This window comes from Prinia subflava, chromosome 3 (assembly GCF_021018805.1).
Source record: "Prinia subflava isolate CZ2003 ecotype Zambia chromosome 3, Cam_Psub_1.2, whole genome shotgun sequence".
NCBI lineage: Eukaryota > Metazoa > Chordata > Aves > Passeriformes > Cisticolidae > Prinia > Prinia subflava.
The window spans coordinates 31,423,875-31,447,972 of NC_086249.1; the positions used below are offsets into that span (position 1 = coordinate 31,423,875).

Sequence of the window (24,098 nt, forward strand, 5' to 3'; positions counted from 1 at the left end):
GTGTGACATGTGAGTTCCACTTGTTTAAATCCAGAGATGCGGCAGGTAAACATCTTAAACTTTTTCCAGACTAAGGCAGATTAGTATCTATGTATTTGTAAGCCAAACAAAAGCAAACTTGGTGGGTTTTCTTTGAAAGCAGAGAGGCTTGCAGACTGAAATTTTTGAGTTTTCCAGAAAGAAATCAAATGTTTTAGAATCCTGTGTTTCTAGGCTGCTCAAACAAGTAGAACTTGTGAGTGTTTTAGAATGTGTCTCCATAGAAATTCTTTCCTCCCCCACCAAGTTCTTTCATATTTAGTTTCCATAACCAGTGCACTATTGTGAAGGAGGGGAAGTGCAGGGTAACTGCAGGGAAGCCAGCCAATCACTCCAGCATCAGAGCAGACTCCAGGGCTTGTGGAGCTAACCTTTGTGACCTTCACAAGGGGCCTCTCCGAGGAGAGCCATTTTTCCTGCCTTGTAATGGTAAAGAAAAAACTTGGCAACTTCTTTGATCAGCAAAGCAAAAACAAGGAGAGCAAGAAGCAAATGGGAGCTTTGTGCACAAAACTGCTAAGTCAGTTCTGGCATTCTCTGTGCTGAGAACAGTGTTACCACCTTACATAGAGTATGTGCACTTTTCTGTAGGTTACTGGGATGTTTGTTGCATATTTAGAAAACCCTTCAGTTCAAAACTAAGGGAAAATATCGGTTATGGTGAAGTAAAAGCATTTCATCTAATAATTTGGAATGTGAGAGTGAGGAAACTTTTATTTCTTGGAGGTCAAGATTTTCAAAAGGGGATTGCACAATGCTAAAAAATAATTCTAACATTGGGAAGTGATCATTTCTTGTATACAGCTGGCATATATTTTTTACTGTAAAACTTACTGCTTTGCAGCTTTTGATGATTTTTTTTCCCCCATTTCTCAGTTGATGCTTACAGGGAATTTCAGACGCGTGCTTAAAGAAAGAACTGTAGTTTTGCTTTGCAAGTATGTAAAGTTTTGTTTTGGCTCACACAGATTGAAAATCAAACCCATTCTTAACATTGGGAAAATTTTATATCAGCTCTTAGCTTCTCTTCTCCATTATGTTCTTTCACTGTTCTTCTGCACTGATACACAAATGCCTCTGTGTCCTTCTGTTACTGTTGGTATTCTGATAAGTCGTGTTGCTCATCTCTGGTAGTTTTCTGCTCAACAAATTGGGTTCATTCTCCCACCTGAGCTGAAGTGCTCTGTGTTCTTTCTCTGCCTGAGAGTAGGAGAGGGTTCATAATGTTTTTATTCAGCGCTTCCATCCACTCTTGTGAGAGTCTGCCTCCCAGTTTAATCTCCCAGACCAGTATATTTCTATCCAGTGGATTCAACAGTTCCTTCATTCTCGGCAAGAATTCTTCCAGTGGTTTGTAAATTTGCAGATTCTGACCTCCTTCCTTGGCTACTTCAGCATCTCTCCATGCAGATTATGTCCTTGGGAGAAGTTGATATTACAAGATTGCCAGATCCCTCTGCAAGATGTTTCTTCTTTTATGCTTACAGTATTCATCTTCTTTTGATGTTTCATCATTTCCTCTGCCACTCCCTAATTAATCACCCCCAGTCAATGCTGAAGTGGTTCACAGTGATTTTCTTTTTTTTTTCCATGACTGTAAATAAATAAATAAATAGCAGTTACAGAGTCAGGTAAACCATGCTTTTACATCTGATGTTTTGAAGTGTAGTGCAATGTTATGAAAGTACAGAAATTACTTGAGTGTCATTATCTCACAAAATAGCCACAGGTGTTCAATAATTAAACAGTTTATTAGATCTTTGCACAGTTCTGGATAGGATGCAAATTAATTTTTAATGCATGTGATTTATTTTAGTGCAAACTGCTATTCAGCAGCTTTCACCTGCGGGTTATTTTTTCCTCTAACATATACAGTGATTTTTAGATAAGGTGCTAGATAACTTAGCATCTGATGAAGATATTCAGGAAATTGATTTGTTTGAAATTCTCTCATCACAGATGATCTTCTCTCATCACAGATGATTTTCTAAGTATATTGTAGCAGCGTGAGTCTATCAGCAGATTTGTCTTGTGTGTACTGACACTGATATGGTCTCAGTGCAGTTGCTGTGTTTAAGGGACAAATCCCCCTCTGACTGCATCCAGAGAATCAGCAAAGAGCAGTTTGGCTGCTCTGTGAGCAGGATAAGGGTGCCCCAGGCCCTGCTTCCCCCACATGTGGGAGCAGCGTTGGCAGCAGCAGCTTCCCCCCAGCTCAGTGCATGCTCTAGCACAGAAAGTGGTATTTGGCTGCTTGGGTGATGCTTGCTGTCCAAGCAGCTGTTCCCTGTAGTAGAGTAGGAGAGTTACCAGATAGAATGCAAGATTACAGGGCTGCTGCAAGTTACTTAAGTACAATTGCAATCCTGACAAGCTCAGCATATAGGAGTGGTCGAGTCAGAGGTGAGGAGAAATGTAGCACGAAGAAGTGGGACTCTGGAATACAGCCAGTCCACTCCAGGGCCTGGTTGACTTTCTTTCATACCTCTTCTGCAGTATATTCGTTCCTCTTGGTATACTTAGATTTTGTTCTTGATATACATGAAAATGTAAGTAGGTTTCTTGTAAAGAAGCATGTTACATTGTCTGACATGTAACAGTCCTTTTCAGTTCTCATTTGAACATAAATGTTTTGTAACAGTTTTTTGAAGGAATAGATTTCTGAAAATACATATCAAGGATAACAAGATATCTGAGAAGAGTGACCAGAATGTTTAATGTCCCAGTTTATACAACTAGAATCACAGTATCTAGGAATAGATTTCTTTTTAATGTACAGTTTACTTTTAAAAAGTTGAGATAAAGTTTAAAATTATGACCTGTGTAAGTGTTAAACCACAGCATAGAAAGCATTAGCCAAGTAAATGTTTACTTTTTTGTTTATTCAAGCATCTTAGTTCAAAATTAAGAAACTTGGAGCTGAAGAGCAGAGTGATTTGTTTCCTTCTTCCATAATTCTGAATGTAAAAATGATGTGGGGGAAAAAAATCTGTTACAATAAGCTTTCTTTACATGATTACTAGATTCACATCAATAAATACAGTTCAGACATTTTATGGGAATATCAAAGATTACTGGAACAGGGCAGACCAAAAGGGTTATATTAGCTTGGTGTTTTAGTTTTAGCAAGCTAAGTGTGAGGAACTATGAATTATTCCGAATTTAAAAATAGATTGGGAGTTTCAGTCTCCTCTTGATACATCCTTCATCTTTTGCCTTCAGGTGCGGTTTACATCCTCTGATCTGCAGATTACAATCTAGAGTACTGAGTTTAAAGGGCAGGAGTGGATATTCTGAAGTTTGCAGTGACAGTGAGTCACTGAGTGTTGTAACTATTCATGTGCAGTTTAGGTGCCTTGCCCCAGCAGGTGTGTATCAGGTAACCTTTATACAGGCTTGCTTCCTGAGAATTTGGCATAGAACTGCGGCCAGTACAGTTCCATTAACTGTGTTCTCTAATCTACTGCTTAAATTTCAGAAAACCTGTGTCTTATTACTCAGCTGTTGAAATTACTGCTATGCGATAGTGCACATTGGCTCTTCTGACATCAGGAGCATTGTATTTTCCAAACATGGGTTATGAAACAAATATGTTTTGTCTTTGGAATTTTATGTGCTAACTACTGAATGAGCTAAACCCAAGCAAATAGACAAAACCTAGACAACCTCCAGAGCTTGCACTTAGAATTTTGTTTGAATTGAAAGTTTCAAAACAATTTTGGCTGCTTAGTTGATGGGCAAAAGTAGTCCTGTAGGATGGTGATAAGACTTTTGGCTATAGGAACTCTATCCTACAGAAGAGATTACAGGAACTCAGTTTGTCCAAGAGTTCAAAGTGATAATACTTGTACAAAAACACTGCTTTATTCTCCTGGGGATTTCTAAAGTAGTTTGTGAATTTGCAGGCAAAAATCCCAACAAGCTGGAAGCTGATAATGATAGCTTTTGGAACTGAAAGGGAGTGGAGGAAAGGGATGGGTCATAGGGAAGTACTGACTAACGATGAGCAAACACTGTAAGGGAGTTCTTGAATTTAGAAGTGATCTCACTTCCTAAAGGAAAGTAAACTCTATACTATCCAAGTGTAATGTTTGGGCTGGGGAAGTCTCTAAACTGGACTGTTAGAAAGTGGGGAGGGATGAGGTTAGAATGAAAGCTTGATTGTAATGATGTTAGCCATGAAAAAATCCACACAATGGTCTTCTGATACAGAAGTTAGTAGTAATCAGTAGTGTGTGACCTGTAGTCTCATCTCTGGGTACAATGTATTCATATCTTCAGACAGGCCTGTTACTAGTACGCAGGATTTTACATGCTAGACGTACATTTAGTGAGTACATGGTTTTTAAAAATGGATGACAATAAGTAAATACAGTGGTTTTCCCCCCTCTCTCATGGCAGCAGCACAATCCCTTCACCATCCCCCTCCTCCAATGACAAATGCTGATTTTCATAACTGGTAGATGAAGACTGCAGTGATTATAAATTTGGGATTAATGTATACTAAGTTGAAGTGATAGCTTTAATTTATTTAGGATTTTTTTGAAACTTCAACACTTACAAATCTGCTGAAATTTAGTGAAATTAGGATATCTGTGATTTTTGCTTTGTGATCTGTTTTGCGTCTAAGGGTAGGGTTGAACGATTTCTAAATAAGTACTTCCCTATGTTTATTGATAAAGCGTGGTAGTTGCTAATTTTGGCAAAGACTAAACTGCTGGTACTTTAAGAACTGTTAGTAATTTAAATGATGTGCTTCTAAATAAAATCATGTGCTTGGCATATTTTGTCATTCCTGTTTGTAGTTCCTCTGTACCAAAAGATACTCCGAAAGCAAATTGAATTACTGCAAATCAAATACATAAATGCTGAGGTATTAGTATTTATTATGATGATTTAATGAAAAAAATTAAAACTTCTGAAAGCTAGGGTTTGTTTTGCTGATTATGATTTTACAGTCAAACTTTTAGTTTCTGTTCGATCCTGGACTTTGCTATTGCTCTGTTACTTGGCTTGAGCAGGGAGGTTGGACTGGTTGACCTCCAGTAATCCCTTCAACCTTTATGTTTCTGTGAATACTCAAATTCTTAATAATAAACCAGAAAGTAAATTAATATTTCCAGTTGATAACTTCTGAAACATGCAGTGAAATTTGAGTTCAAAATTAGTTTTAGTTTCCTTTGCTTATTTTACAGTGGGCCTTTGAATGCTGTTTAAATTGGTGTTCCTTAAACTCTTTGTGAATGGTGAAGAAAAATGTAGAACCTGAAGCTATAAAATCTTCAGGTCGAAAACATTTTAGGTCACTTTTAATGATAAATATAATAGCTGCTATATTTAAGTGTACTGTACATTTGAATGATAACTATAATAATTAAAATTATACACTAAGCAGTTTCGTTTCTTCTCAGGCCTTTGCCCTGTATTTTCTTTGCCACTCTAAGTTAAATGGGTTAATAAAATCAACTTTTCAAAGCATAGCCTTCAGACAATATGGTGTATCTTGGGTCAAGAAATCTGTTGCCTCTGGTGGCTTGCAACTTGTGAAATCTGTCTTCAGGGGGTTGAAGGGTGGGGGAGGAAAAAGAATAATCTGCTGGTGAAAAACAGTACATGAGATTGCCATTGCCTAGGGTTGACTGAGCGCAGGTATCTTTCAGGTACTGACTCAGGCAGCAACTTGTTGTTGGAAGATTCTCTTCTTTGTTTTAGTTAACAGTCTTGAGTCTTGAAGAACAGGAATAATTGCCTCCTACCTCAGCAGCACGTGGTGGTTGTCTGAATTGTAAAAATAAAAATCTCTCCCTGGAAAAGTCATAAGAAGGAAACAGATGACTTGGGGTTTTTTTATGAAATAAAGTGTGGCCCTCAAATGAGGGAAAAGATAGTCCTTTTGTATGAATAAAACCAAAACCATCTGAACAGATGTTCAGCTTAAGGTGTGAAGTGTGAGCTCTGAAACATAAATTAGAGGGACGTCAATGATTTTAATGGCAAGAAAAACAGGTTCACTTTGTAACAGAAAGCTGTGCCTTCATTTCCAATAGGTCCTACTTAATGATTCCCTGGGAGTCAGCTCATCCTGCCAAGGCCATCTGGGAGTGATCATTGTCTGAACACTCAAGCAACCAGTTGGAACTGCCCTCTGAGACTTCCTACTTAGAGCAATAAGGAAACAACCTAAAGAATCTTTTTATCTTAATATTTTGTTTTCCTTAGTGGTGGTTAGCCTGAGCGTTAATAGACAGGATTGCTAGCAACAACCCCCTTTAGGTACTTAGACAGCTGGCTGTAGCAGCTTTTATTGCAGCAAGCTTAGGCAAGCCTCTCCGACTTGAAACCTTCAGGCAACAAAAATAGAGTGTTTTGAGAGGGGCGTAAAACTGCCTGGCTTCTCTTCATGCAAAGAAGCACTTAATTTCCCTCTTGCTTTCTTTGTCTCCTTTTGAGAGAAATGAGATAGAATCTCAGAGATAAAAGGACACAAAAGTGATAAAGTATTCCATGGCCCATCACTTTCAAAAATTATCTGCCTTCCCTTAATAAATGTGAAAGCTAGTGTTTGTGCAGTCTTGTCTTTAGTGTTACAGAAGGCAAAATGGTTACATCTTGAGAAGGTCTTCTGCATTTGCTAAGCAGGAGTGTAGGAAAGTATCTGTAAAGTCAAATATAATAATTTCACTTGAAATAGCAGCAGAGACAGTGCTTCCTTTAGATTTGCCTTCCTTGGTGATATATCTTTATCTCGTTCATTGAAAATTAAGGAGAGAAAAAAGATGAATTCTGCATATGCTGAGTGACTTAGCCTTGGGAAGCAAACTTCTTAACTTTGAGGGTAGGCTAGAAAGAAGGGGAGGTTTCCTTTTTTTTCTGCTGGGGATCTGAGAAGGGAAGTTGAAACTAATCTGGTGACACATAATGTGGTCACAGCATTTAGTTCTTTATAGACTTTGGAAAATAATTGAACTGGTAAAAACTCTGTAAAACAAGGACTTGTAGTTTTATTGTCTATAGTACTGCTGTGTCTTACAGTTTTCAAAGTAATGGAAAAAGCTCTGGAAATTAAAATGTAGTTGTACTCCTTATTTGTTCCTGGAACTCAGAAAATTATTTTGTTTGGGAAATCCATAGAGGAATCCAAGAATAATACTTTTTAGAATCAATTTAAAAACTTGTAAGCATTGTAAGATACCAGCCCTGCTTTTCTAAATGAGGTCCTTAAGTACAGGGTAGGAAAAAGGGGCAGGAGGAAAAAGAATAATAAATGCAGAAATAAGCATGTTATTGCTTTCATTTTTGTTTTGACAAAAGGTAGTTGTTTCAAGAGCACATTATAATAAAAGTGGTGCCACCTTGGCAAACCTTTGAAAATCATATCATGCATTCATCTCTTCGTGTTCATCATGTGTGTGTGGTCAGACTGCCTACTGCCCACACATGCATTTTAGCGTTACATTCTGAAGTGAGGACCTTTCTGTGAGTGCTTTCCTAAGAAGTGCAGTGCTGTTCTGCAGCTTCAAAACAGCGTGGTGCTTATACTCAGAACAGGAACCTTAGTTTTTAAGTCTTTGGTGTGTGTATTGTGTGCTGTCTGCAGGCAAGCCAGTGCTACTGAAGGCTGCCTTTGAATATGTAAATATTTATTAATATTAGTATTTCTCTTAATTATTTCTATTAATATTTATTGATATTAGTATTAATATTTAACACTAAATACTGTGGGTTTAAATCTGTAAATGGTCTTTATTTTGTGTATCAGTGTCCACAGCTTCGTGGGCCATGCGTCCTGGAATTTGTGGTACCTCTTAGTATCTTGCACTGTTCAACCACCTTAGGAATAAATTCCAGAGGGATTTGTAGAAGAGCTTGTCTGACTAGTAATGACTGTGTGCAAAATCTGTTTCTTGGTGAATTAGATTTTTGTCAGATGCATTTATGTTTCCCTTGCTGCATTGTTCTAGTTCAGATTCAAGCCATTAATTTCCTGGAAGAATTTCTGCAGCCTAGGACTCTAATTTCGTAGGATAGCATGTGTGGTTTTATTTCATACTTAGATTAAGGAAATTGAGCCCTGACAGTCTCTCTTCCCACCTCATCATCAGGATGCTTATGCCCACCATTCTCTTACTTTTTGCTTTTGTTCTAGTTCAAAGTTAATGAAATCAGAGCTGTGGCACCACAGGATTGCACAGTGAACACTTGCATGACAATTTTAAGGTGTGCTTTTGCAAGCTGAATGAAGGTTAGAACTGTCTGTTGTCATTTCACCGGTTTGCTCTCTGGCATCGTATGCCTGTGGTGCAGTTTGGTGAGAACGTGATCAGTGGTGTAGATGGAGTGGTCCAACACAAGCTCTGTTTAGTTGATGCATTAAGGCTGCCAAGAAGAAGGAAGAATAAAGAAAACTCAAAAATACAGCCATTTTATGTATTGCAGGAATATTCAGAAAATTGTATCAGTGTTTCTATTTCTTTCATGCAATTAGACCATGTCTGGAGATATTACCATCCTTAAGAAATAAACTGTTACAAATTTTAGGGCCTTTTTCTGATTCTTTTGGGAAACATTGAGATGAGGAAGTTCTGAATTTTGCTGCCATGTGCTTTTATATAAATCAGACTGCAACAGTCCTGAAACCTAAGGAAATACTGCAAGTACATGGAGACCACAAGTGGAGTAATAGTACTTTCCTCAGCAATGGATGGAATATAATCTCTAAGCAGATGAGATTTTCACTGCTCTGTAACCAGCCTTTTCTTTTGCTGGATTGTATTGCATTTTTTTGTTTACAAAGCCATTTGGAAAGTCCTTAAAGGGTTTAGGGCCACTTTCAGTGTGTATCCTTGTCTAAGAAGGATGCAGATTCAGGAAAATGTTTATGAACGACTGGACTGAGGGTAGAGATGAGTTGTCTTATCTCCCTTTCAGGCTTTTCTCTGTACTACTGCTGCTGCTTGGAATGGAAATAATCTCAAAGAATGTATTTTAAGTGTAAATCTAATTTTGTTACAGCACCTGCAAAGTTAGCTATGCTAATTAAAAATGGCCCATATATCTGAAACTTAGATTCATGTTTTAATCCTTCCCAATTCTCAAAATCCCCTGAGTAGGATAGAAAGGGCCACATGCACAAAGAATGTGACACCTTCTATCCTCAGCCAAAGCTGAATCCACTCCTTTGTGTGCAGATATCCTAAGATCATCAGCAGCCATAACTCAGAAGTCTCTGCATGCTACACTCCAGAGAGTGGTAATTAGACCAGCTCTTGTCAGGTCTCCTTATACCTCTAAACCTTCTTTTTCATACATTTCTAAATGCAGCTATGGAAAATTTACCTGTGGTAATCCCTTCATCAGCCCTGTCAAACTGATCTTGGCCTTCTAGCTATTGCCACTTTCTTAGGAATATGCATCCAGCCCTGTTTTTGAGTTAGTGGATACTGCCACTTTCACAGCTGTTGTGTGGTCAGACCACCACATTAGTGTTCTGCTGTAGAGCCCAGGCCTCTGCAGAAGTAGATATTCTGATTTCTTCTCTGCTTGCTAAAAGGTAGCTAAGTGGGTATCTTGGAGGTACCCTACACTGTCTGTACACAGGACAAGTCTTATACAGACTTGGTAAAGAGGTTAGTTGATTTTTTTGACAATTTGTGGTAGCTTCAAGAGCAGAAATACACAGATTCTCCTGGCATCACCAGGAAAGCTAACTTGCAGTATACACGTCAAGACCTGATGTGCTGAAATGTACTGGTGAGCACTCTAAAATAATTCTGGCATTTATGAGGAGACACTTTCTCTTTACTAGTCCATAAAGTTAATAGACTAATATAAATAAAAAGAAAAAACCTTTCAGAAAGTGATGCATCATGTGGATTAAAGAAACTAGCTGGTTAGGAAGACAAAGGAAAAATGAAAGAGTAGAATCTATATCTCATTCATTTAATGTAAAACAGAATTATAGGTGACATGCTTGTCAATGGAGCAGCTGACATTTGGGATTTAATGAAAAGTTAATTTAATGAAAAGTTCAAATTTCACACCAAAAATAGAACATAATTAGGTTTAGTTTAATTTGTGCCCTTTGTGCTTATGTTACACAAAGACTTTCCTAGCTATCCCCAGAAAAAAGTACTCAATGCCACGTCAACAGCCTTGGGAGGTCTGTCATGATGTGGTCAGTGGCATGTGTTCATGTTTTACTTTTCCTAAAATGTAATTTCCAGTGAATTCTTAACAGTCCCCAAAATCCGAAAACCAAAATCCAAAGTTAGTCATCTCAAGTTCACTAGAGACTGAAAATAATTTTCTCACAGACATAAAATGTAAGTCTTGTCTAGATTGTTAAAACACAAGCATTACATTATGGAGACATGCTTGCATAGTTTTTTATAGTGATGCTTTTATACTTAGGAACAACTTGTCTTTCTGTGTGTTTGAGACTAAATTTTTGAAATGTCTTTTTATGAAGAGTCATGTCTAAATGTACTGAGAAGCAACGGATTATTTTTTTTATGTGTAGATCAGACCTCTTTTTTTTTTTTGATGTTGCAGAAATTTCATATAATATGTTCATCTGGTAGTGACGATTAAAATATCTGTTCATTCTCTTTTGCTTTTCTTCCTTACATTACATTTCTGTTGCACACTTCAGTAAAATAGTCTTGGGTTTCAGACCTGCTTATGTTAATAATGTCTGTCCTAAGAAGATCTGTTTTTGTGAAAGGGAAATTCTAATTACAAATGATGGAGCATATTTAAGGTGGCTGTATGCTAATAAAGGCAAGAAGGGTGAGAAATTCATATGATTTTGTAATGACTGAGAATTCTGTTTCACAAGTGAAGTTCTCAGCATACACTGGGAAGTGTACCTGCCAGGGGGGACACTGGAATTGCAGTACATACTAGAGAATATCAAAACTGAAGGCCTCCTAGATAAACCTTTCTTGAAGCATTTAAGTAATTCTTGGAGAGTCTTTTTGGTGTTAGTTTGTTTCTGACATGGCTTTTAACAAAACAGTATGTGTCTTTTCAGTGCAGCAACTGGAGAATGAATGGGAAGGTATATCACACTTTGTACAAGGGCAGATGAGTTCTTTGTTTTTAAAATTGTATTTTACCAGTCTCCTAGGATCCAAAGGGTTCCTAAAGTAAAAAGTAATATTTTTTTCTTTTTTTGGTCTCTAGATCGTCTGCTTCTTTTCCAATGTACTTTCAAAAAACCAACACAAAAACTCAACATCTTCAACATCTCTCTCCCTCAAAAAAACCAACCAGCCAAACAAACAAAACAAAAAAAAAACCCAAAAAACACAAACATCACCACAACAAACCCAAAACTTAAGCTCTAAAATTGGGTTAGAATTTGAATCTGACGAATCTTCAGGCATGTGATAATGTTAAATGCCAGTAAAGATTTCTTTCAGTTGGAAATTCTAATTCTTAGTAACTGCAGAAATGCTCTTTGGGTACATAAAATGAGAACATTTTTCTTTTCTTTTGAGTTGTTTGTGTCAAAATGCAAAAATTTGTATTTGATTGTAGAACTTGAGGATGGGTGAGGAGATACAGCTTGTGCTTTTTGTAATGCACAGTACTTTGAAAGTCCTTTTTGGTGGAGGATGGTGGGTGATGTATCTTGGAACAGTCACTCTTCTTGATACTAGAATTGACGTAAGTTTGCTAACAAATGCTTAGCATGTGGTGGGTGTTTAGCTTTGTTTTTCTAAGACCTGTTAGCACAGACGTACATTTATGGTACCGTCTGAATTAATTTCTTTAGCTTATACTATGTTTGTCCAGTTTAACAAAGTTTTGCTTCTCCGCAACATAAATGACCAATAATAAATAGTGCCAGATAGATAGATGTTAGATTTGAGAATTTGTTCTGTGAAATAAAATGTCTTACATTGCTTGATTATCTTAGAGATGTTGATTTAATGCCAGGAATAATTGCTCACTTTGTTCTGTTCACACAGTACAGAGCTGTGTTTCTCTTTCCTGAGTAGGTAGAATTTTAATTTTTAATTTAATGATACATACTACATATAGTCGCTGATTTATAGGTTTCGTTGATTCAATATCATTCGCTAATGTTTTTCAATCTTTTATTTTGTGTTGGTACTAGTTTCTTATTGAGATACGGTGAAGCTCATGTAAAATAGAAGATCTTGAATGTAAAGATTGGGGCAGTTGTCATGTAATGCAGCTACTATGAAAAAAAATTACTTAATGCAGAGAAAGATAATGTAGTGTTGATGTCAGTTCTTGTTATGTCCATTGTGACCTTTTCTGCTGTTCAAAACAGGGAAAAATCTTTACCTATGAAGAATGTCCTTTTTCAATACTTAACTTAATAATTAAAAATACATGGTGTTTATAGTAGGTTACCCTGGTCCACAGGCTGTGAATGGGAACAAAATTAAGTCCTACATTCCTACATGTATAGGATTTATTTAAACATTTTATCCGTATAAGTGGGGGCTTGTCTACTTTGTACTCCATCAGTTGCTGAGCATTATTTGGAATTTGTAGGAAGCAACTGATCTGTTGTGATGTGTTTTGGGTGGTTTCTTAGTATATGGTATAAACACTCAGGATATGGAGCAGGTAAGATACATATGAGGAGTGGTTTGATGGAGGTTGAAGAGAAAGGTTTTGAAGGAAAAGGAAATAGATATGTAGGTCATGAAGCACTGAGCTGAGTGGGAGGGAAAAAGTTTGCCTTATTGAACCAGTCATATGGTCAGTATGATATTAATTTAATCACCTTGCTTATGTTGAGGCTTTTCCTCCATGGCTCTTGGCTTTAAGACTGCTGATTGTAGTTCAGTTGGTCACATAAGGAACGTGCTGACTTTCCTCAAGTGAAACTGAGCTAGGGGAAAGCTGGAAGCTGCTGCTGCTAAAATAGCTATCCTTGTTAACAACTCCATATGAACATTAACCGTACTTTACGTGGTATGCTTAAGCTGTCTTGAGGAATCGGTAATGCTGTCCTTGTGCTCAGAATTGGAGGTGCATCTAAAACTGCTTCTTCCGTAGTCCATTCATTTGTCCCATGTTCAGATATGTTTTGAGAAATTGATGAATGTTGTTGTTTCAATGCATTTCTACAGTTAACTGTAAAAATGGTTCTGTAATGCAGAGAGAAAACATTTTTCCTTCTATTTCTTACTCTGCACTCAAATAGCATATGAAAACAAAGGCTATAAATTATATGCCTTACATTTTATTAGTTCACAGTGTTACATCGATTTTTACAAGAGTTAAATGGAAATAGATGAATGTGTTATTATGGGTACAGAGGTGTTTTCCCAGTTTCCAGTATTGCCAGAACTCAGTTGAGCAAATATAACAAATCAGAAATGTAGGAGAGGTAGCACATGCTGGTACAGTAATTTAAACACATGCTTTGTGGAGCATTACAGTACAGTGTTTTTACATCTGTATTATCTTTACCTGTTTTCGTTGCTTTGCAAAACTGACCAGCAGAAGAGTGAAAAGTTGTTCTCCAGTATGGAGGTTTATGTATAGTCCAGTCTATATAAGACAGTCTTTACTATGTTGCAACATGTTTTATAAATAAATAGGCTTAAAAAAGAAATAAAGAAGTCTTGCTATATGTGGCATATTTTTCAGTGAAGCTGAATGTTTGGAAACCTATGCAACCTAAGATGCAATGTGCTTAATAGTACCTTGTTGAAGTTTAACCCTGGCCATCAAGCAATTTAATTTATTGGTATGGTGATCAGAGGGAGGTCAGGTTCATCCAAAACATAGCCCAGTACTAGCCATGGTGAAGAAAATAACCTCTACCCCAGACAAAACCAGCACATACTGTACTAAATGAGCTGTATTGTGACCCTACTACTGCGTGTCTGTAACTCTTTGATCTGGAATTGCTTGTGTGTGTGGGTAAATATACATGTCCTAAAACTTTTTTAAAAGCCAGTTTTGGTATGTCTACCTTGTAACAGAAGGTTAGATTAGAATGTGACAAATAATTTGACATAAGTAATTATTTTGGTGACTACTGCCTCATTTGATGTTCTTCTGAATTCGTTACTTGTGGTTTTGCTGAAGTATATGAAAATGGGCATTCCATGTAATCCAGAAAAGCATAATCTTAAGTATTATTTATTTAAGGAAGGAATGGTACCAAGTTACATTGTATTCTAATACAATACATTGTATTCTAATTTGTAACAATATTATCTGAATATTATTTTCAACTGATACCAGTTTTAAATGATTGGATAGCAAATTTTGGTGGTGGTGTTCATGTGCATTTGGAGTTGTGTCTTTGTCCCCATGTACTTCTCAGAGCAGCGTTGCTTAATGGCATCAAGATAACGTTGATGCTTGTAATGAATAGACTGCATTTAGTGCTCATTAGCAAACTATGCTAATCGCATACTCCAAAAGTAAAGTAATGAGTCATTACACTTTTGTATTTTCATTGAATTGAATACTTGCATGAATGGTTTGCCATTTTTTTTCAAAACAGAGAAATCTAAGCTTCCAGAGTTTTGCAGAGGGCTGGGTAGGTTATTTGACAGTCCCACTGTCCTGATCTTTTCACATGAAGTTGAAAGGCAGCTGCACATCCCTTTCACATTACTGCTTCAGTGTGACTGCTTAATGCAGCTTCTGCCGAGAGATTGTTCAGGTGTCAGTGATGAGGAGAGTGAGTCTGTCCCCTGCTCTGAGGATGTGGTCTATGCACAGAACGTTTGGGAAGACAATGTTTTCATACTAGCCATTGCTAGTTCATTACCACTCCCTAGGCCCTGAACATAAACTCATCATGCCGAGGTAATGGACTGTGCGTGAGATTCCAGACATAACTGGCTTGGTTTGAAAATCTGTGAAGTCACATTTAAAAATGGCAAATAACTGATCGAAGAGAGAAGGAAACAAATGTTTAGTTCAAGGGTACAACATGTAGTTATAGTACAGCACTTTAGATTATGGTATTCATGATGAATTGTATCTCTCCATTGCTTCAGCTCTGATTGCTGCAGCTGTTGTTTGGGCAAGTGGTGGTGGCCAGGACAAGGGTTTGAGTATCTGACATACAGCGATGCTTGGAGAGAATTCAAACAGTTCTTGTTTGGTTTTGAATGTGGCTGTTGTTGGCAGACTTAACCTTTTGTTGTTAAACTTTCTGTGCTAGCAGGTCATTGTTGTGAATGCATGACTGTCCTAACTCTTGCTTTGTTTTGTCTCAGTCACATTGATCAAACAACAACATGGCAAGATCCTAGGAAGGCCATGCTTTCCCAGATGAATGTTACAGCTCCCACCAGTCCTTCTGTGCAGCAGAACATCATGAACTCGGCATCAGGTAAGCAAAATTTATATTTATGGAAAAGATCATACAGATAAACCATAAGCTATTACAATGGGAAGGGAGTGAATCCAGATATAATAAATGTTCTTCTAGTTATCTTGGTTTGAAACTTTAAATTTGTTGATGCCTAATTCATCAAGTAAGAGGCTGATAGTTGAAGTAAGAGAATTTGTTTAATATTTATGTTGTCAACAGAAGGTACACTGTAGTTCTTTGATCAGTGTTTATATTTTTTCAAATGAATGGTTCAAACTTCGAAGGAAGCAGAATTTTTGTCTGTTTTCTTCTGACTAAAAATGCTGTTGAATTGATGAAGACCAGAATTTCCATTAAATTAGTATCAATTTACATTATAGCTTTTTTGTTTCACAGTGTTCTTCTGCCTCCATTTTTTTCACGACTCAACATGATATACTGCCATTTGTTTACATTTCCTACATTTAATATAATTTTTCCTGTCCTCCCTAAATGGATTAAGCAAATACCTTGAAAATCTTTTTAGAAGCCTAAATGTTTTGGTTTTCCTCTTGTGCTTCCAAAATCCAGTATTTTATATTTGTATTACTTCCAAAATCCAGTATCATGGTCATTATTGCTCTAGCTAGGGAAGCCTGATGTCTTTTTCTGGAATATAGAATCATTTTTTCAGCTGGCCTGGAGTGGGGGGCTGTCACTAGACAACAGTAAAATGTTCTTGTTCTTGCTGTAGAATTCTACTTTATGTTTTCAGGGCTCTCTCATCTAATTATGCAGAGAGCAAGCAGATAAATTTGGCGCCATGCTAGTTTGAGTGCTTGGTCTTCCCCTTGCTTTGTCACCTCCTGTCTGTCACTGAGGTTCATGTTATATTTATTTTCTCACAGTCTGGCTGTATTTTGTGTGTGTCTGCTGTTCCTGTACTTCCCAAGGGTTATTCTCTGGTGCTGCTTTTTGTGGTCTGTTTAGACAGCTTTGTTTCATGCTGCAATTCATGTGCTGCAGACAATGCCGAAAGATTAACCGGCGTGACCAAACTGTGTTGTTCACGACTGAGTATTAGAGGGGAAGTTAATCAAACTTTTTGCTGGCTAGGCCAGGAGGCTGGATTATCCTGAAACAAATGAGTCCTGTTCAAGTTCAGGAAGTCGTGATTCACAGCAATTAAGGTCTCAGGCTCTCATGTGAAAATAAAATAGTGTGATTATTTTTTCTGTAAATTTATCCCAGGAAACCTGCAGCAATAGAGGTTGCGTGTTTTTGCAGGGACACTTCTAAAGGAGGGAGAATAGGAGAAAGGAAACAATTCTCTTGGTTTGCCCTGCCTTTTCACTTATTTGTGCTAAAACTAGATGCTTGCTGTTTCAATATTGACATAAATTCTGTATTTCAAGATAACTCCTCAAACCTTCCATTATACCAAGAACTGACAGGAAAAAATATTGATAGTAAGGTAGGAATCACTTTATGTACTTAAAAAGAAATTAAGAGTCCTTAGCAAAAAAAAAGTACTGTTAAATTGTAACAGGGTTGTAACAAACTAGAAAAGAAGCTAGCAATCTGGACACAAGGATTTTTTTTAAAAGAATGTGAAGAATTTACATGTAATTGTCTGATGTGTGTGAGAGAGTGATGCTACATAGATATTGTTGTTCATGCAATAAAGAACAGTTGAAATGTGCAAGTGGGTTGTCTTGTGATTTGAGAAAGCACTTCCTTGGATACAAGTTCATTGAACATTTATTTTTAATTTCACAGATGATACTGTGTTGAATATGAACTGAAAATCCCATGAAGTTTTTTTTTCTCCCACTGCTCTGAATCTGATAAAGTGCATGAAGGACTCAGAACTCCTGTGTATACTGAATTACACCACATGTTATGTGGTGTTAGGTTTTTTTTACCTTAAGTCAGTTGAGGTAGTATGACTTGGAGCTGGCTTTTTGAATGCACTTGCTTACCCTTATTTGCTATTAACAAAAGTCTGCTTTGAATTAAATAATACCAAAGCTGCATTTATTGTGTGTGATTCTGCTTCTGATCCTTGATCTGGCAAATGTTCATGTGCTAACTTTAAATTATGACTATATATTTGTTTTCACTAAAGTCTCTTATACCTGGATTTGTTACATTTTATTACTGAATAGCTTATGCTTCCTGGGTAGCCTCTTGAATAATCTTTGAGAGAAATGGAAAAGTCAAGTAACTATGTACCACTTCAGCACAGTGGAATTTAGTCATGATGTTGGCACTCAGATTTAAGTCTACTTAATGTTCTAATTTGGGTATTCATGCTCAAGAACTGGGAAATCAAGTTGAGACCTTTAAGACAGAAGTTTCCTGTTATGAAATATTGCTGGCAGTGGAACATATCCTAGTGCACGAGAGCCTTTCATGAAAGAGATTGGAAAAGAATGAGTGTATGTAAGTATTGTGACAGCTGGAGATCACTGACTTGCAAAAAGTGTCTGAAATGCCACAAAGGAGAACATTTTCTTTCTGTATAGACCTTGTATGGTGCTCGTTAATTTTAGCCCTTAAAGTTACTGTCCAAGTTCTAATGTACTGCTGCAGCTGTACTGTACAGCAGCTTGTAAGTCAAGCTGCTGTGCTGAAACATAGGAGAGATTTCTGGGACCTGTCTTGAGAACCTTTAGCAGCTTTAACCATTTAGCCAGAATTAGAGTACTTGACATTAGCTAGAATTAAGAACAGGAGAACAAACTGAAAGTGCAGAGAGAGAAGAGAACTCTGAAAGCTGATGTGTAGAATAGAACTTTGAAAGCTGATGTGTGCTTATTGGAGGTTAAACCTGTTGTCTTTTTGGATAAATAGCAGAAGAACAACTCAGGAAAGAAGTGATAAGGGCAAGTCAAAAGATCACTAAAATATAAAAAGGAGACAGATGCAGTTTAGCATGATATTGAAATCTTTAGGTTATCTGTCTTAAGAAATTCCATCTCTTGAGGCACTTAAGACTGGATGAGAACCCAGGTATCTTGCTGCAAATTACATTTCTTCAAGGAAGTTAATGGACATCTGAACCAGTTCTATCTGTTCCAGGCATGATTTTTGTGAATGAATAATTCTCTGTGTGTGTTAGTTAGCTACGTCCTTTATCAGTATGAATAAGTCATAGGAAGTCAACAGTATTTGAAAAGTGAGGGTGTCTTGTCTCAGTCTTTCTTAACTTAGCTTGCTACATGTAATCAACTAAAATAGCTTAGGCCATATGTATGCAGAAAGCAGCACAGTGCTCTTCTAGGTGGCATGTTGGTTTATCTGTGAAACAGGATTGAATCTTCAGCAGTGAATTGGAAAGGAAAGGAAACAAGCCTGTTATTTGTAAATACGCCACATGTATATAAAAATTCATTGTGACTGTTCAGAAAGAACAGAGAAAAAGAGCATAGTTTCTTCTGTGTTGATTTAAACCAAACAAAAACGTAGTAATAATGGTACATTATTCTTCTTAGGAACATCTCCTATACATTTCCTACTGAGGTAAACTTATACATTTGTAAATAAACAGCGGCTGTTTCGTATACAATTACAGTTGATACAGCAGAGATGGGATAATTGTATTTATATACTTCTGTTCTTCAGATACTTTTACTTCCTGAATCATGCTTGAATCATGCTTGACAGCACTGCATACTGTAGCCTCTTCCGCTTGCACATAGACCTTAGATAATTAGCTTTGGAGCACATTATGTGTCTTTGTCCTCTTTTGTCTTCATTCTTATGGGGCAGTTTTGAATTGAGCTTCCCAGTGAAGGTTTGTAGACCTAGTGCAATTCCATTTTGTCTTAAGGTAAGGCTGTAGTGCCACATTAAGTGTTGGTAAGAAAATGGACACTTGAATTCATAACTCTCGGGGGACAGGAGGGTTATGCCAAAACAAGTTCTAGCACTTCTCTTAGATCCTTGGTCCCTTCAGTTGCAGATCACTCCTGTGTAGCCAGTCATACTACAAAATTCTGTTCTGTGTACTGTCAGCATGATCTGTTGTGAAACTCGAGTTTCTAATATCTGCAGGACAGTAATGTTCATTTCTTTCTTCATCTGCAAAAACCGCCCTTTTTTAAATAGTGTCTTTTTATACTAATTTGACAGGATAAAGGTGCACTTTAGGTAAATTTTGTAGACTTTGAAATAATTTTTGGAAGTTTTAGAACCACTGTGACTGAAGGGAAACAGTTAGGTCCTGGAGATCAGTGTCTGTATTAGGTGAAGGTGATTCCTGTTGTTGAACATAGGTATTCTAGTTCCTGGGTTGTCCATGCATATTCAGTTGCTTGATAGGTACAGATGCCCTCCTATATGCATTGACCTATTGATAACATTAGGTCAATGTTTGTTTACATTTGTTTTAAAATTAGGCGTTAGGAACTGTATAGTCTTCCTAGATTCACTTCTCATTCCAGCATAGGTTGAATCTCTACTACATTTTTGCTTTTGTTTCTCTTCCAGTTGCTTTCTACCTGCTAGCAGCAAGCTCTGCTTTGCATTCCAGATTCCATGGCATATGAGAAAGTTAACAAAAAAAACCTCATAAAAAGTAGAGACATGCACACAGGCTTTTAAAATTACATGTTATTTATATGAAGTTACACCATTATATAAATATTTAGTTACAGAGGTATGGTTTATCAGTAGTTCTGTAAAGATGGCTTACATCTGGAAATTAGAATTTAATTTTTTTGGTAACTTTGTCCTTAAAAGTACCACAATGCCGGCCGAGTCCTACTTAGAAAGGTTTTGTCTCCCTGTGCACATTATTTCATAGAATTCAAACTTACAATTGTGATAGTGTTCAGTTATCACAGGAGGCACCAAACAGAGCTAGTAGGAGACCATGTCACAGAGATACTGTTTGTGCTAAATATTTACAAAATTTGGAGGGGAGACTGGAGAAGTACTTGAAAAAGAGATATTTTGGCTCTTAGTAAGCAGACAGAAACTGGCCTGAAGAATAACTTGTGATGGAATCACAGAATATCCTGATTTGGAAGGGGCCTACAAGGATCATTGAGTCCAACTCCTGGCCCTGTGCAGGACATCCCCAAGAGTCTCACCCTGTGCCTGAGAGCGTTGTCCAAACGCTTCTTGAGCTCTGTCAGGACTGGGGCTATGACCATGTCCCCGGGGAGCCTGTTCCAGTGCCGAGCACACTTGGAGGCCAAGTGACTATTCATAGCCTCTATATGTATTTGGTGCTTTATTTAAGAGTTTATAGAGTGTGACGGTCACTAAATGGGCTGCTTTCAGCAACCAACAAGATCTGTCCATCACCCCAGGCTACATGTCTGGACTAAATGGACTTTTGGTTAGACCCAGTATTGCTGTTTCTCTACAACATGAGCTACAGCAACTATGGAAATTTTAGTGAGGTTGTAATAGCAGCAATATAGGACTTAGCTTTTGTGACCTAAGTTATCTAACACTGAAAATTCTGTTTCTGTTGAGCCTTTGGGGGGAAAATGGGCATGTAATTGCAAAGGAATTTTCCTAGGTGCTCTGGGTGCGTATGTCTCCTATTCCTCAGCATGGGTTTAGTTCTTTCCTCTGGTACTCGCCCCTAATAGAGTTTGCCAGGTGACCATTTAGAAAATCAGACCTGTCTTCTAGCATCACAATTACTCATGAAACCAAACAGGAATTACAGAAGGCAATAATTTCAATTTTTGATCTGCTTTTTCAATATGTAAGGATGAGAGCAGAAACATGAAAGCAGTTTGCTGTCCAAGGAAGAAAGCTACGTTATTAATGCAGAAAGTTTCTAGAGAGAAAAGCTGTGCTTCTGCAGTCATTTATGGCACTTAGCAAGAAAGGTTTGCTGCTGTGACAGCCAGGTGAGCAGATGGGCCTTTCTGTCCTGTTCCACAGCTATGCGTTTTATTTAGAAAGGGAACCTTGCCCAGATTTGTCTCTAGTGGTAAGCTAGTACTTACTCATCAGATCACTGAATCTTGTAAGTAGCATTATTCCACCAGGTGGATGGACTGATCAGCTCCTGGCAGCCTTCTTCAAAGGCATTTTGTTCTTACTTGCTACAAAGGAACATGCTGGACCAGTACAGACTTCAGCGTTCAGCAGGACTGACACCCCAAGGCTGGTTTTGTTTTTCCTAAAGCCAAAGAGGGTTTTTCTGGCTTTGCAGTTCACAGAGAACTTCGTGCTGAGTTTCTCCAAGAGTTGTGTGGCTAAGCAGGACTCTGAGGAGAATGGTAGTGAGGTCTGCCTGCATGGCTAGTGTGTTGGCTCAGCAGTAAAGGAGTGGGTTTGATTCTTGGCTTCTACACTTGGATGGTGGGGGGCATGTCTCTGTGCTCCTGTGCCCCAATTTTATAAAAAAAATCTTACTGATTAGCTGCCTGGTCTTCAGGTATGGTAACAAAATACAGCATTCTTTGCACTGGAGCTTTCATTTCTCCATCATAGTCCTTTTGTGTAGTGAATATGTTAGGGTTCAAGAATTATTTGCAGTATTGTCACTCTTTCTTGCTTGTTCTGTTCATTAACTTCTGATAAAAGCTAAGGTACTTGTTACTTATAGACAACATTTAAAGCTTACGAGCATTTGGAGGTGGGAAGAGAACGTCTAGTGTTCACTGTTTTTCCTCACTTGAAAATCTGTAGCTCTAATGATGGAGTAGTGAAGTTGTTAGAGAAGGGCTTTGTTTTCTGAGCCAAAATGAAAGTTTAAATTAGAAATGTAGTTTGCAAGGGATCTTCAAAGACCACAGTAAGAAATTCTTGTCCTGGTTATGCCTTAGGATATCATTGGAATGCAACTGAATTATTTTTTTACTCTTTTTGACATTTCTCCAAGAACATCTTTTGAGATTAAGCAAACAAATCTATCCTCTCCACCTCTCCTCCTAGCTTTAGACTGAATTCTTCAGCGGGAGCATGACTTCAGGACAAAGTTACAGTCAAGAGCTAACGTAGTTTGAAGATGGATATAGTAGACATTTATCAGATAGATGCATATTTTTGGGTATATTTGAATTTCATGTGTAAAATAATGATGTTTGTGTATAGTTAGCATATCTTGCATTATACAGAATAATCTGTTAGTCCAAGTCTAACAGCCAGATGGCTTCTGCTGTATTACTCTGTTACACTGAGGAAGAGTAGAAGGACCTGAAATACAATGACTTGCTGCTACAGCAGGTTTTGTTCTAGTTTCTTTTACATTCTTAATATGTGTAATGACTCTTTTGTTGTAATTGTTTGAGGATTGTACTTAAATCTAAAATACCAAGGAAGATCTTCCTGTATCTAATTTAGATATTTTTTAAGTCCACGTCAATGTGAGTATGAAAAACCATGTAAACCATGTGCAAGAATCAAAACCATGTATTTATTTGTAAAGCACCTGCCAGATAAGATGAGATAAATATAACTTTTAAAAATAGTTTTAAGTCTAAGCAAAGTATGGGTGAATCTACGTGATCATCCAGAGATGAGAATGAGGGGTTTAAGAACTGTATAGGAATGAAAGGTAATTTCTTGAAAGCTGCTGATGGGAACATATGGGAACCACTCCTCAGGCTCTGTGTTCAGACATCAACTGTGGACTCCACAACATCGTTATGTACTTCCCTTAGACCATTTTCCAGAAGTAGTTTTTCCTGTGTATGCCTTTCTGCTTGTAGAGGCGTTGCACTGCTGTTCATAGCACTGTGTCTTTGTGGCTGCTCGTGGTGTTTTCTTGGCTTTGCTTTGTTGTTGCTTGTTTGCCTGCCTTGTTCTTCAGGTTTGCATTTTTGTCTGCTTAAGCTTTGAATGCTTTCACCGAAACTTAGGATATGAGGTAAAGGGGAAATGAGTTTTCTCACTTCTTCTTTTAATTGTTTGTGAAAGACAGGAATATTTCAGGATCTCCTTAGTGTCAGCTTGTTGCTACTGCTGTGTCTTAATCACTAGATGAACTTTGCTGTGAGATGTAGAATTATTCTATGCTTCTTTTTCCTGCTGCTCATGTTGGTTTCATTCTGGCAGGCTTGACTTATTGCTGGTTTTATACTAGAATGCTATAGCAAAATTATGTGTCAAAAGCATATGAAAGGATGCAAACAAGTTTGAAAATTGAAGTCCAAATCCTAAATAAAAATGATAGAAGTGTTTCCTGTTCCTTGGCTTTCCACTCAGCACTTTTTCGCCCTTAATTCCAGAAATGAACTTGAAACTCTTCTGTTTCATGTACTGTTATATATGTAAAATGTTACAATTTTTTTTAGATCAATTTCAGCTGGAGCAAACAAGAGCCCGCCATCAACTCCTTCCTTCTATATTGCAGGCCCACTCCCCGATGGATGGGAACAAGCTATGACCCAGGATGGAGAAATTTACTACATTAACCATAAGAACAAGACCACATCTTGGCTAGACCCAAGGCTTGACCCACGCTTTGGTAAAAGTTCATCTCAATTCAGAATTCTTGATTTGCTTCAGTTCACTCAGCTTTAATTTTGCAGGCATATTTTGAAAACTTTTTATAGTATGATTAAAATATATTTTGAGTTATAGAGGCCTTATTTTTTTTCTTTAAGATAAAATCTATGAGCATAAATCCTTCAGGATTGTATGTTACCCAAATTTCTAATGCTACAGGTTGGTATTTTGCCATATGATCCATACAGTTCCCCGAAGTGGTGACATTCAGAAATTACTTACCGAGTTTCAGTCAAGCTCACTCATCCCTTTTAATTAGCAAAACTTT

General features: G+C 37.4%; 1 protein-coding gene across 8 annotated transcripts in view; it reads left to right on the forward strand.

The window, feature by feature from the left end:
- Nucleotides 1–24,098, forward strand: part of YAP1 (Yes1 associated transcriptional regulator) — an 87,690-nt gene that overhangs the window by 33,738 nt on the left and 29,854 nt on the right. For 4 of the 8 annotated variants that reach the window (XM_063394548.1, XM_063394550.1, XM_063394549.1 and 1 more), the window contains exons 3-4: nucleotides 15,270–15,385; nucleotides 23,676–23,789. In XM_063394548.1, coding sequence (XP_063250618.1) covers nucleotides 15,270–15,385; nucleotides 23,676–23,789 — 230 coding nt within the window. The remainder of the gene's footprint in view (nucleotides 1–15,269; nucleotides 15,386–23,675; nucleotides 23,790–24,098) is intronic. The other 4 variants (XM_063394553.1, XM_063394555.1, XM_063394554.1 and 1 more) reach the window with 1 other exon arrangement.